The sequence below is a fragment of the Alosa alosa genome, chromosome 1 (genome assembly GCF_017589495.1).
Source record: "Alosa alosa isolate M-15738 ecotype Scorff River chromosome 1, AALO_Geno_1.1, whole genome shotgun sequence".
NCBI classification, from domain to species: domain Eukaryota; kingdom Metazoa; phylum Chordata; class Actinopteri; order Clupeiformes; family Clupeidae; genus Alosa; species Alosa alosa.
In genome coordinates, this window is record NC_063189.1 from 46,652,679 (window position 1) to 46,668,232 (window position 15,554).

At 43.3% G+C, this 15,554-nt stretch overlaps 1 protein-coding gene across 1 annotated transcript in view; it reads right to left on the reverse strand.

Moving 5' to 3' along the window:
- Nucleotides 1-15,554, reverse strand: part of LOC125303128 (laminin subunit alpha-3-like) — a gene marked incomplete in the record, with an annotated part of 79,626 nt that overhangs the window by 43,146 nt on the left and 20,926 nt on the right. Inside the window, 9 exon segments of the mRNA XM_048256695.1 lie at nt 5,494-5,631; nt 5,822-5,959; nt 6,497-6,634; nt 7,175-7,312; nt 10,567-10,701; nt 11,014-11,148; nt 12,909-12,956; nt 13,052-13,078; nt 15,205-15,336. Coding sequence (XP_048112652.1) covers nt 5,494-5,631; nt 5,822-5,959; nt 6,497-6,634; nt 7,175-7,312; nt 10,567-10,701; nt 11,014-11,148; nt 12,909-12,956; nt 13,052-13,078; nt 15,205-15,336 — 1,029 coding nt within the window.

Here is a 15,554-nt window from a genome sequence, read left to right on the forward strand (position 1 = left end):
TACAGCTGGAGAGGATGCTCTCAATGGTGCCTCGGTAGAATGTGGTCATGATGGCTGGTGGAGCACTTGCTCGCCTGAGTTTCAAGAGGAAGTACAGGCGGGCTGAGCTCTTCGCCAGTGATGCAGTGTTGGTGGTCCAGGAGAGGTCTTCACTGATGTGCACCCCCAGGAATTTGGTGCTGCTCGCCTCTCCATCACAGCACCGATGGTCAGTGGCAGGTGTTGGGTGTGACCTCTCCGGAAGTCAACAACAATCTCTTTGGTCTTGCTGACGTTCAGCAGGAGGTTGTTGTCCCTGCACCACGTGGTCAGATGGTCGACCTCCAACCTGTATTGAGTCTCGTCGCCCTTGGCTCTTTTATTACCGATACATTTCCCCCCAACATTAGCTATTCCGTAACCTGCACAATTGAAACATAAATGTTTTCATAACATCTTTTATAGACTATTTCTACCTTCGTTTGACATATTAGTTCCTCTGCATGTAACATGGAACATTTTTCATATGTGAAGACTCTGCTCAGTCAATTGTGCAGGTTACGGAATAGCTAATGTTGGGGGGAAATGTATCGGTAATAATTAGGCCTATCCTCCAATGTCTGTTTATATCTGCTTACCTCTCTCTCACTACTTGTCTCCAGGGTGATGATATTTTGCGTTGTCCACTACAGCTACTGTACGTAATTGTATAATAAAAGAGCCGAGTTCTTATACTGGGTTAGGCCTACTACGTTTTCAAGATTACTGTGTGTCTACTCCACAATAGGCTAAAAAAGCTGTTTTTAATAGGCATATGTAGTTATTTTATTGTTCAAAACATCATCAATGAGTATAAAACTGTTTCAACTATTGTGTTTCAAAATCCAAAGAATTATAGTCTATAAACTAGACTGCATTTCCGGCGGGAACTGCGAAAGTGTGCTTGCCCTGGTCCGGTCAGCAACGTGAGCGACAGTGGCATACGCTATGCTGAACCTGGCTTGATCCAAGCATTCTAACAGTGCCTTTCAGTGTTGGAACAGTGGCAATATCTCAAAAGCTCTAGGAGAGGGCTATTCAACTATTGACATGCGGGGTGAATGCGGTTCGTTGGATTTTACCTGTGGGCTGCCTTCGAATTTAGCTTCTATGACTAAGGTCAAATCAATAAAATAGAATGACAGCAGTGATTGGCAGCAAAAATAAATAATGTTACGTGTCTTGCGCCTCTCAAACTGGGCTATCAGGTAACCTACAGAAGAATTGAAATTATGAAATATGACCAAGGCATTAAAATGCTGCTTGTTTGTCAGGATACTTTTTCACTGATTTATTTAACAAAATATGAGCTATGGGTAGGGATGCACGATATATCGGCGGCCGATATATTATTAGCCGATAAGTGAAAAAATGAAAATATTATTATCGGTCCGATAACAGAATTCTGGCCGATAATTTAGAAAGTCCTAATTTAGGCCTACGTAAGGTCCGTCCTGCTACACTGAGCTACTTGAGCTTGGTTGGCTATACTTTTTCCTCAATATAATGTTAGCGGTGTGAATGTATTTCACCACTCTAACAAAATCTGTGGATATGCGTTCATTTGGGAATCTGTGCATCTCAAAATCTTCTTGTGAATGATCCGCCATTTAACCTTAACAGAGCGGAGCTCAGCCCTATCTAGAGCCGTCTTGTGCTGGTGTGTTTGCACTTTACCGCGCTGGTCGGAGAAACAAATAAACAAACTCGTTAGTGGGACGAGTACATAAGTAGGCCTAGTTCTAAGTTGTGTTTTAGTATTATATTTGCATTACTTTAGCTTGGGTTTTGTATTATTACCTAGAAATATGCTAACCATTTGTGCTTCAGTTCCAGACAGGTCATCATAATAAGTTATTAAAACCTTCGGGGCTAACGACTTTCATTTCTGCTGCAGCAGGTTGTGCGCAACAGAGTAGACGGACATAAGATACAGTCTGAGTTGCAGCTTTATTCAGTTACCCGAAGTTTAAACTAAACCTAAGTTTCCCTCACAAACTCTGATTTGGTCATTATACAGTAGCTTATTCCAAGCTGAGCCGTTTATGAGCGTTTTTAGTCCTAAATGCAAACGATTCAAACTCTCTAGCCACTCACTCGCAATTCACTGACGTCAGGTTCACTTAAAGGAGCCACACATACTGTAGGGCTAGGCTACTGTTATGTTGTTGACTGCCGTACTATTTAGGACTATTATTATTATTATTAGAGTTTTGTCCATCATTTGGTGGTAGGTAAAATTACTGCAATAAAATTATGCTTATTAAATGCTTTCCCCAAATCACTTTTCACATTTTTTTTTCAAGAGTAATATTATCAGTTATCGTATCGGTATCGGCCACAGCAAACCAATAAATATCGGTTATCGTTATCGGCCCTAAAATTCCATATCGGTGCATCTCTAGCTATGAGTGTGAATGTTATATATTCCATCCCACAAATTATGTTTTACTGGTTTATTTGACAAATAATCTATATGGATTTGCTCTTTAAAGACCTTATGTCTGTTTCGGATTGTTTTGTGAGCCTGGGGTTGTTTTGAGAGCCTATTGATGTAGCCTAGCTATCTCAGATGTATCTCAAAATAAAGGAATACTTCATATTACTCTAAACCACCGCAGTGTTTCCCACAGAATTCTATCTGTGGTGGTAGGTTTGCAGAATTAACTGTTTTTAACCAATTAGCGCAGCGTGGTTATGATGCAGGTTTAAGCACAATTTAGCCTGTGGACTTTTATGACAACAATTGCAGGATTGTTAATGTTTTCTTTAAACATGCATGTAGCTTTGTTGAGAGACAAGGGGAGGCTGCACAAAGGTGCACATATCTACAATAAACAAATTCCCTCCAAATTAAAGTACAACATGCAAAGTCATTGTGTGGTGGTCAATGTTGATATTGTGGTGGGCCGGCACAAATAAGTCAATGTATGGGAAACGCTGCACCGTCTGTAAATCAACTGTATACTACTGTCTACATTGCACTATATTTCTTGACCTGTCTCTGTATATTTCATCACCTTTCTATACTTTGCCTCACATTGCATGTTATCAACACAGCTCAGATCTTTGGTTGCTATGAAGGCCAGTCGTTCTAAATGGATGGTTGCTATGGCCAAAGGCCAGTTCTATCTCTGCTGTTGTCAAGCGGGCATATCGTAGAATTCCGATTAACCTTATCTTATTTGAAACACATCTATTTTACTTAGCCCACTTCCATACAGTGGGTCCCATTAAGAAGTGGCCACTTCATTTGCGCTTACCGTGATTCACACAGCAACATTATTAAATTAATCTGTCACCAGTCTGTTAGTGGGCAGCCATGGCCTACTGGTTAGCGCTTCGGATTTGTAACCGGAGGGTTGCCGGTTCGAACCCCGACCAGTAGGCACGGCTGAAGTGCCCTTGAGCAAGGCACCTAACCCCTCACTGCTCCCCGAGTGCCGCTGTTGTTGCAGGCAGCTCACTGCGCCGGGATTAGTGTGTGCTTCACGTCACTGTGTGGTCACTGTGTGCAGTGTGTTTCACTAATTCACGGATTGGGATAAATGCAGAGACCAAATTTCCCTCAAGGGATCAAAAGAGTATATATACTTATACTTACTTATACCATATGCCCTATGTTTGCACAAACGTGACATTTCCTGCTTGTGTCGTCAACTCCATGCTTTGAGGAAAACAATCTTCTTATCATAGTTTCCTCTTCAGTGAGCGATTACCAGGTCGTTTTTGTAACAGAGATGGCTGTTTATTGTCCCTAGGTTTACAGAAACACCTCTATTCATACGTATGAAAATCAAGTTAACGCTGCCAACCACTGTTTGTCTATTACATGGCCCAGAATGCCTTGCATGTCTTTACAACAAAACAACACAGTAAAACCTAAATGCCCGTAAACATATGAATTTGCATACTTGTAAAATTTTTAATAATACTCTCCCATCATGATATTTAACAATAATGAAAAATTTAATTTGAGTACCGTCAATGTGAAAATAACTGTACCACGACAACAATAAATAGCTAATGTTCTCCTTGCCATTTCAGTTCGTAAGTCCATACTATCCCATGGCTGAGCAAGGATTTCTTGATTGGGCAAGGCTGCCCGGAGACGTTGTGCATACTTGGAAGGCATTGTGATAGAAGTGCAATTGCAAAGGTGAAAGGTGATAGTTACCAAAGACCTGTGGGTGGTTTGCAAATGCTGGAAACTTTTGGAATATTTCTTTTTTTTTAGCTTATGCACCCTCACATTGGAGTCCCGAGTTCATATACAAAATTTGATATCGATATGTGACAGTGTTCCTGAGATATGGACCACTTCCTGTTTCGGAGCTTCGCCGCCGATTTCGTTTGGCTGTGACAGGCAAACACTTCCGAAAATCAAAAATCCTTCTAGTAACTTTTGTGAGGCTTGGTCCAAGGATAATGTACGTCAAGTTTCGTGGCGTTCGGACCAAATTTGTGACCTGTGAAAATTTAGTTTCGCTTTCTGTTCAATCCAATATGGCGGATGAACGACACGCCCACCTGACGTCATCTTCGCGAGCAACTTACACCGGTACTGACCGGACGTTTTAAAGTTGGAATGGTGTCTCTGTCTCAAAGGGCCTAGGCGCTAGAGCTGCCAAAAAAATGGGAATTTTGAGACGGGAATAATAAAACTTAAGAAGAACAATAAGTGTGCTGCTTTCAGCAAGCACACTTAACAAGGCTAATAACTAAATCTAGTAATCAATGCCGGAAAGCAAATAAAGCTAAATAACGACAGACCTACCCCTCAGACTCCACTGATGATGATTATAACGATACAAAAATGCGACCTTAACAGAACCTTCAAGGAACGTTCCCTAAAAGGTTTGCTAAAGTTTACACAAAATAACATTACAACAATGGTCTAGGAATGTTCACTGAAGGCTACACCAAATTGAAACCTTTAGTTGTGTCTGTTGAGGGGTCCACGACCATGGCACCCTTGACAGAGACAACAAGGAAGCGATCATCCTCAGCTGGACCCCCCAACCCACCCCCCCACTGTTGGACTTACTTATTTGCACCATCACTGTGACTCTCATAGAACACCTTACAATGCACACTGAATTACAGGCTCAGTCCCTGCCCTGTCATGCTTGATCATCCTTAAGCACACTACAGTATGTTGATATTTGATTTAGTTTATATAGTATATTTAGTATTAAGTATTTTAGTATCATGTTTATCTTCTACTGTCTCTATTGTACAGTGGAGTTTTTTACTTGTATATTACTTTTTCTGCTGTAAGTGCATGGTGTGTGTAATGTCTGTATGCTACTGAGACCTTGAATTTCGCCTTGGGGATCAAGAAAGAAAGAAAGAAAGAAAGAAAGAAAGAAAGAATCTATCTATCTATCTATATATATATTTAATCTTCCCATTTCACATGCCTTTGTCTATACACTAATGTCTCTGTTTGTTGGACTGTAGTTTGAACATTACCAGTGCAGTCTGGGAACTGGAGGCCTGGGTTGGAGCAGCGGTCACAGTACTGCCCAGTAACTCCAGGTCGACACGCACACTGCCCAGACGGAGGGTCACATGCACCCCCCTGGGATCCTTCTGGGTGACACAGGCACACTGAGAGATAGACAGAGGAAAATAGGGAGTTACTGCATGTCTCTGGTGCCCCATGTTCTGCATTGCAAATATGTTTCTCAATTTAGACTTTCAGAAAGCATTTGCTGTATATTTGATCTTCCCATTTCACAGGTTTGCATTTTTCAATACACTAATGTCTCTGTTTGTTGGACTGTAGTTTGAACATTACCAGTGCAGTCTGGGAACTGGAGGCCTGGGTTGGAGCAGCGGTCACAGGGCTGCCCAGTCACTCCGGGTCGACACACACACTGCCCAGACCCAGGGTCACATGCACCCCCGTGGGATCCTTCTGGATCACACTGGCACACTGAGAGATAGACAGAAGAAAATGGGAAGTTACTGATGTCTCACATGCCCCATCCCAGCAAACAATTTTCGGTTCGGGGAACATTCTGTGGACGATCGCTGAAGGGTGCAGAAACATTCGCTGCGACGGTTCCCTCACAGTCATTCAGGAAAGTTTTTGTTAATCCAGTTAATTTTCTTAAGCCAGTATAAATGTTTTTAGATTGTTTTTTATAGAAGATTTCTACCTACGTTCGACATTTTATTTAATCTGCCTACAATATGGACACAGTAGGCTAATATAACAGTTTTTAATAGACATATACAGTTATTTTATTATTCAAAACATCATCAATGAGTATAAAACTGTATCAACTATTGCCTTTCAAAATCCAAACTAAGAATAATAGTCTATAAATGAGGCTTCAGATATCTCTCATTCTAAACTTTCAGAGCATCTGCTGTACAGTATATTTGATCTTCCCATTTCACAGGATTTACTTTTTCAATAGACTAGATCTAATGTCTCTGCTGGTTGGACTGTAGTTTGAACACTTACCAGTGCAGTATGGGAACTGGAGGCCTGGGTTGGAGCAGCGGTCACAGCGCTGCCCAGTCACTCCGGGTCGACACACACACTGCCCAGACACAGGGTCACATGCACCCCCCTGGGATCCTTCTGGATCACACTGGCACACTGAGAAATGGACAGAGGAAAAGGGGAAGTTACTGATGTTTCACATGCCCCATCCGAGCAAACAATTTTCGGTTTGGGGAACGTTCCGCGGACGTTCACTGAAGGGTGCGGAAACGTTCGCTGCGACGGTTCCCTCACAGTCATTCAGGAAAGTTTTCTTAATGATGCTGGAACGTTATTTTGAGGTTAAATATTTGGTTCGGGTAACGCTCGTGGAACATTCTTTGAACTTTGTTCAAAACTCGAGCAGAGGAGGCAGTGTAAATGTTTTTATAACGTCTTTTATAGACAATTTCTACTTTCATTCCACATCTTATTTCCTCTGCATGCAATATGAACACAATAGGCTTATAAAAACGTTTGAATAGACATATACAGTTATTTTATTACTCAAAACATCACTATTGTGTTTCAAAATCCAAACTAAGAATAACAGCCTATAAACGAGGCTGCAGATATATTCCTCATTCTAAACTATCAGAGAGCATGTGTATCAGAGACTAATGTCTCTGCTGGTTGGATTGTAGTTTGAACACTTACCAGTGCAGTATGGGAACTGGAGGCCTGGGTTGGAGCAACGGTCACAGCGCCGCCCAGTCACTCCAGGTCGACACACACACTGCCCAGACGCAGGGTCACATGCACCCCCCTGGGATCCTTCTGGATCACACTGGCACACTGAGAGGAAAAGTAAAGTTACAGTATGGCTATATCTCAAACCACATACTTCAGTCAGTACACTGCTAGTGTGCACTGAGGGCCAGATGTACGTACATTTGTGAACGTAGCGTTATCAGCGTCATGGACAAACCACAGATTGCCAAAGCTGTCAGACCCAAGTTTCCGTCGTATTTATCAATTGTTCAATCCTTAGTGTAAACTGCGCCTTTCTCTGCCTTTCTCCGCCCATAAACGCAATTTACGAACGTCCACAACGCAGTTGAATGAAGTTAACTGATGACAACATTAAAAAGAATCAAACGTTTAGCGATCATGAAATAATACCATACATGATAAGGTGTCAACAAGCAGGGAGATAATGAAGATCAGTAGTTCTACTCAAACTAGAGGTCTGCACTCCCGCGGTAGACCCGCGGGACCCGACGCAAAAGAGTGCAGCGCGGGACAACTTTTGAAAGCTCTTTGCGGGAGCTGGCGGGATGAGAGAGGTGCGTTCGCGGGTGCGGGACAAACCGATGATTCACTGCACTCCCGCAAATTAAATATGTGCGTAAAATTAAATATGGAAATGATTAAAGTAGTGTTCATAATTATAGTTCAGCTGGATGTTCTGTTAGGCAGCATTAAAAAAACGGGTTTAAGCATAACTGACGGATAGCAGGCCTATAGCCTATATTGTCGTTTACGTGGGTTCAATTTGTTCCTGCTGCTCATTGTCAAAACTCGAAATCGAAAGCATGACAGAGAAAGAGGGCACCAGACTAAACCTAGCCTACTTCAGCCTACATTCAGAACCAAGAAACTGATATCTGGAGTCTTTCTCAGGTGTGTGTGCTCCTTTCGTGACAGAAAGAAAAGCTGAATAGGCTATCACTCCTGCATGCGGGCTTTAGCTGGGGGGAGCGGGACATCATGTTACAGATGCGGGCGGGAGGGGGACTAAAAATGACACATTAATGCGGGAGCTGGACAGAATATTGCGGGAGCGGATACTCAAACTACAGTACTTGTGCATGTAGGCTATGGGAGATTGGTCAAATCTAGCAAGTATGAAAGTTTAAATGAATGACGGAAAAGTAAGACATTCTAAAGGCCAACGAAAGTTAATGTTGCTTTTGATAGTACAAAGACAAAACTGGTGCTCTAAATAGCGATCTGTTGTCTTCGAAAGGTTCTCTAATTGACGCATTGAACTGCAATTTGGATTAACACCTGCTTTTACAAGGCGGAAGTATTTAGGCGCAGAATAGACGTGCGCTTTCACGAGCAGTCTTTGTACATAACGCGGAATACATAATCAGGCGCTATTTACGCGTCCCCTCCCATCTTTTTACGCTAAACTCCCACTTTCCTCTGGATCCTCCCATGAATGCATACGCATGACACGAAAAACGCAATGTGCCCTTTTCAGCTCCCCGCAACAGGCAGTTTGGCGCTTTTAACATCTTTTGGCGCCTGTTTGTACATACCTCGCAATGATTTTACACGCACGTTGCGAAACAACTACGCCTGAAGTGGGCGCAAAAGCGCTAGTACATCTGGCCCTGAGTGCTTAAACTAAGTATTGGAAGTGTGCAAGTAGGTGGTTTGAGACACAGCCTACTGTATGTCTCTGACTGATAGGACACCTGACTAGGGTTGGGTATCGTTTGGGTTTTATCCGATACCGGTGCTAAATCGATACTTTTAAAACGGTGCCGGTGCTGAAACGGTGCCTGAACCGGTACTTTGTTTTTAAAATGTTTTAAATTAAAATCATCTAAAGCATGAATTGCTTTTTTTGATAAGACAAATTTGAACATGAAATTGAAGTGTTATATTCAATTTACTATCAATATCTCATTGCTCCTACAAATAATACATTTAAATGTTAAAACAGCTTGCATGCATGCACACACAATGGTAAGCTCTGCTTTCAAGTTTACCTAGTGTAGGCGGTTTGTCATAAGGTATGTTAAAACCGCTTGCCATAGAACATGGACAACTGCATTTGCAAGCAAGCTAATCTAACTCTACTTTCCAGTTAATTCAGTGTGTTCCCAAATGCTTCAAGAAATTTCATGTCTTAACCCATAACACGCAATAGTTTTGAACATGTCAGGCTACATGTCGGTGTTGAAGTGTTTAGATTCCCAGCGCTAGCCTAGTAGGCATTTTAACAGCAACTATTGCTATGCGCTAACACCAGTCAGCTGAGTTTAATTAGCGATAACGTAGGCTACGGAGATGGTTTCGTAGCCTCTTTGACAGCTCAGTGACATCAGGTAACCAGCTAACTTTTTGCCAGCTAACTTTTAACATGATCTTCATATTCATTGTGATGCTATATGGGCCTCATGTACATGAAAGATTAATATAATGCCATTATGTTGTTTTGACACACCGTGAAATAAAGTTTTCACCTTACAACTTTGCTGATAACATTTCAAATAAATGCCAGTTAGCGCATTAGCAAGGACATTGTGTAAGGTATTATCGCTTTAAAGTAAGCTACTTGGGCTCACGCAAGCTATCAAACACTGTCCACTCGCCTATGTGGTGCACCCCTCTGGTTTATACATCCACTTATGTTAGCTAATGTTATGCTAGCTTATGTTAGTATCTGGATGTGTTGCTATCAGAGCAAGACGTTAGAGATGGCGCATGACATGCAGTGATGCCTCGTATAAAATAAATAAATAAATAAAACGCTATTTAAGCACCGAAATCCACGTTGTTATTCGATGCAGTTACTACCGTTTGTGATCGGCACCGGTGCCATATTAGAACTGTGTTTCGGTGCCCAACCCTACACCTGACTCAAGGCTACTCAAAGCTTTCATTCAAAAAAAAAAATCAATGAACATGCCCAAACATGCTTACCAGGATTTCGTTATGTTTTGATTTCAATTAAATGACCATTGCTATATGGGACAGTAACCATTCCTAGACAAAAGCATCCATATTGAAGGCAATATAAAATGTATGTTTATGGTATTTGGCAGACAAAAATGTAGGTAATATAAAAATGTAAAGGATATTGTGTTCTGAGGTATTGTAGGATAAATGTAATTGATATCCTGTTATAGCCTAGGGGACTGTAGGGTAGATGTAATGGATATTGTGTGTTCTAGGGGATTGTAGGTTAGATGTAATGGATATTGTGTGTTCTAGAGGATTGTAGGGTAGATGTAATGGATATTGTGTGTTCTAGAGGATTGTAGGGTAGATGCAATGGATATCCTGTTCTATGGGATTGTAGGGGTTTATACCAGAGCAGTATGGGTACTCATAGTGCCCGGTGGCACATTGTTCACACTGCTGGCCAGCGTAGTTGGCCCGGCATCTGCATTCGCCTCTGGGCCCGCACGACCTGTCGGCCACACCATGGCCATCACAACGGCACTCTGGGAAACATGACAAAGATCTATTCAGGCTACAGACCATTCAACACTAAAAAAAAAAGCCAGAAAGGTTTCTTCAGAGCCAGAGGGTCCAAGAAAGGTTTCTTTAAAGGCAGAATGTCTGCTTAGACCCAGAATGCTCACAGTTACTTGAAACAGAACGGTGAACTGTGAATTTAATTTTTGGATTCCTCAGTTTGTGTTCTTTTTCCCCATGAGAACTGTTGACAATTTTCAAATGCCTCAAAGAGTGAATTTTGTAGTTTCTTAACATGTTTTGAGTTGCAATGAGTAGTGTTGATGCAGGAAGCTCACCCTGACAATACGGGAAAGAGTGGAATCCTTCATGACAGCGATCGCATCGCTCCCCGATGATCCCTGGACGGCACAGACATCTCCCCGATGCAGTGCACACATCTGGCACAGTGCCCTGTCGCTCACACAGGCAGGCTGTTCACAACACACACACACACACACACACACACACACACACACACACACAGACAGACAGACAGACAGACAGACAGACAGAATGTAAAAACCACAAGTGCCGATACAATGCTCATTATGTGCATTAACAGAGATGATTCCAGCAGCACACATCAGGCAGAGCTGACCGAACAAAGCCCTCTTGAGTGGCCGCTGCCTCAGCTGTGAGGTGATGGGAGTCAGCGCTGCCCACCTACTCACAGACACAGTGTGTCCATCTACGGTGCCATTCACTCCTGGCACAGACCCCGGGGCCCACAGGACCGGACGGGAAGAGCTGGCCCAGAGGCACGCAGCCACAGCAGAGCACAGGCTCCAGCTTACTGTGGGCAACAATGCAGGAGTGAGGCTGTGTGTGTGTGTGTGTGTGTGTGTGTGTGTGTGTGTCTTCGCTGCAGGACAATAATACAATACTTCTGTGGTCTTTTCTAACTTTCCCGTGATTGTTCAGCTTGTTCTGAGCCCACTGCACTTTCCATACGGCCTCCTCCACAGGCGAGGGCTGCACGAAGGCTGTGCCAGGGCTGAATAATGCCAGGCAACCTTGCAGCGCTCCACACACAGAAGGGCTTTATTGTTTAGGCTGGCACTAAGCAGACCTCACCCCCCATCATACCCCCTCAGCCCAGCAGCACCCCCCACATACACACACACACACACACACACAGATACACAGGGAGCCACTGAAATAAACAAATAAAAAATTGAAACAAAAGCCAAACAAGGATTAGGGATGACATTCTTAGTCGGTCAAATCTCAGAGAGAAAGCAAACAACCGCTTTCCCACATTGGTAGGCAAATGAATAAGTACAGCCTGCAATGTTCATATGCACAACTAAAATGGATGTTTATTATCTGTAATCCTTTGCTGTGTTTTTTGTGTCACATTGAGAGACTGTTATAACTACACACAATTCAAATCTTTGAAGTGCTTTAGTGTGGGTGGCCACAACTACTGATCTGTTTGTACTATAAGTGGATGCCAAAAACATAACTATTAAGATAAAACAAATCATAACCAGTAAATGCCAAAACATAATAGCTGTAAGCCATCTCAGCTGCAAGATCAGAGAGTTGCTTCACTACAGCCAAAAGGATAAATATACACTAACACCATTCACCATTGCCTGGTTGCCATATAATATAAAAGTGTGTTGGCACATTTAAGATGCCACTCCAGCTCCTTTGCAAGCCTAGAGGACAGAGTTAGCAGAGCATGCAGAGACATCTCCACAACATGCAGATATATAGTCCTCTCTTGGCTCTCAGTAAACTGCAGATTTATAGTCCTCTCTTACATGTTCTCTTGGCTCTCAGTAAACTGCCATCCTAGTGGTTTCTGGAGAGGCAGTATGTTATGTGCCCATTAGAGTTTAACGTCTTCTCTTTAAAGTCCACTCATCTCTAATAAATGGAGGAGTTCAAAAGCTGTGCGGGAAAGCCCTGGATGACACAGAGCAGGACGAGAGATCCAGCTGAGACACACAGAGCCAGAGGGACTCAGAGAAGAGAGAGAGAGAAAAATAGAGAGAAAAATAGAAAGACAGAGAGGAGAGAGAGAGGGAGAAATCCTAAGGAAGTGGGAGAAGGAGAGGGAGAGATGACAAGAGGGGGTTGAATCAGAGGTGAGGAGAAGCGTGTCTGATGCTTGCCCAAGTGCCTTGGGGGAGTTACAGGAGACAAGCTTTATAAGACATTAGCATGGCTAGCTCATACTCACGTCGACAGCTGGGCGCTCCGAAATAACCCGTGCTGCAGACCTTGGGCTCTGGGGGGGGAGAGAAAAGTCAAATAAGGAGGGAACGGCCATCACTGGACATGAGGGGGAACGTAAGCGCAAGTGAATACGCATGATTGACAAACCTTTAATGTTGTCGGATGGTGACGTAGCTGGGGAGATATCCACGAAGCAGAAAAATAGAACAGAATATTACCAAGTAGTTCATTTAAGCTGATGTTATTCCAAAATATTCACAGCCTGCATGTCTTTTTTTCCTTTCTCAGCATAACACTGAGCCATGTAAGGAGCTCATTTGGGCTGATCATTAAATCTTTGGAAATACCATTACATTGTTGTACCATACTGTATATATTTGGAGATCTGTGTTAAAATCAGTTATTTCTGTGTTAAAATCAAAATAAATAAACAAAGAGACATGAACATGTCATCTGACTTATCATCATCATTGCCCACTGGGGATATGGAGATATCTGTTGGCTTGAACGCAAACCATTTGTAAACTCCCAGATCAAATGTATATTTGGGAATTTCATGTTGTGGGGTGCTCAGCGTCTCTGAAGTGGCAGACAAAAAATAAATTATGCTAATGGAGATGAGGAGTGACACATCATGAATATCTTTAAAGAAATTCAAATTTGTCTTTTAAAAAACATTTTAATCAGATCTGTAGTTTACAGGCGGGTGATCTTCAGGGAAAGCTGCACGGCTCTTCCCATGAGCTGCTCTACTCTGCAAAGAGTGATCGACACCCATCTGCAGATCCTTTTTAAGGCACATTCCACAGTCATTCTCTTTTCCAAAAAGTGAAAACGAGACGCCCTAACCGACAGTCATGTGCTGTCTGATTGCACGGAGGGCATGGTGGAACAAGGTGCTAAAAAAGCTGCAGAAGAGTGGTTCATGGACCCATGCAAAATGTACAGATCAAAGGTTTAAACTGCTCTGCATGAAATGAAAAGCTTTTGTTCCTGCACCTCTAATGCAGCGTGCAGAGTGAGTCAAGACTAAAAAGTCTGCCTTCAACTTGAATCACACTGGAGGGCCTTTGAGAGATCATTTGTCTAAAATGTCACAGCATTTCTCCACAGGGGAGAAATTGAGATTGTTCATTTTTTTTTCACCCCCCTTCCAATTACTCCGGTCTACCTCTGTCGCCCCAGGCAGCCGATCTCCCTTAGCAGCTATAACACAGCAAGACTGGGAGGCGCACTCTGACCTGCACACATTTAGACAAGAACAAAACCTGTCAGGAGTGTGTGTGTGTGTGTGTGTGTGGGGGGGGTTGGAGAAGCTTGCTGTCTCCTGGGGGGTAGCGGGTGGGGGTGAGAGAAAAGTGGTGTTTAGCCGGTTGGTGTGCCTTCTCCAGCTGAACAACACCTCCAATGACTCACAACCCTGGAAGTGCCAACGCCCTTCACCCTCTTAGCTGCTCTAATTGGCTGGTGTCATGCACGGCAAATGTAGCATCTCTTACGGACGCCAGAGACACCTGAAGGAACAATGTTCCAACGCAGAGGTGCTGAACGCACGACATGCCGTTGTCACGTCGGTGCCTCCCGATGCACGTTTTGCGTGGCGTGGCTGCCGTGCAGACTAAACCGGTGGCGGTGAGGGAGGGCCAAGGTTGCTCTTCACATGGGCACGTGGTGCCAGTTAGGGTGGATCTGAGGAGCGCCGATGCCCACAACATGCGGAGGGGCCGGCATGCCCCCACTTCCTGTGAGGTCAGCAGACGGACATCCTCAATTAAGACCCTCTGCCCAGCACATCCTCTCTCACCCACTGACCGAGTGGGAACCCGTGGAGCCTCCACCTTACTTTTATCCACACGCAACCATCTCACAGTCACTGGTCAATTATCATGTTGTGTGTGTTATCATGCATTACACTCAGGGGCTGATTGACTATTTCACAAGTGCAATTTTCTACTGTCCATGGCTCATCAACACCACCACCACAACACTCCCACACGGAACAAACCCCTGCACCAAACAGCATTAGTGTCGGGATTGTTTAGAGTTAACCTGCATGAGCTTTGTTTGTTAGATACATTTCTTAGGTGCATCTTGTCAGAAATGTGCCAAGATTTACAGTCTTTGTACAGTCTTCATGGGTTCCATGTCATTTAAACTGTGACTTATTCAACTCCGCACTAACATGACATCTCTAGTAAGTCGAAATTGCATGTTTGGTTAAGGAAAAGCACAAAGAGCATCATCATAACAGGGATTAAAATGATGCCTTTTACAGATAATATGAAAGGGATGCTGCTTACTGATGCATTTAGGATAACCATAGTAACCGTCTGCACATTGATTGCAGTAGTCACCACTGAACTCTGGTCGGCATGTGCAGCGTCCAGAGCCCATCTCACAGCCCTGTGTGGACTGGGGATCACACCTACAAGCTACACACACACACACACACACAAACAGAGAGAGAGAGAGAGAGAGTATGGGTCAAGTGTGCCTTACGAGATCACTTTGTGCAGTTACTGTTGTTGTGCACAGGCCAAACAGCATTCCACCTAGACTTTTAGCACTTCACAAATGTCTAATTTCAGAGAGCCCTTCACAAGATCCACCCAAAGATTCAAGTTTAGTATGTAAAATTGAACACTTGAAT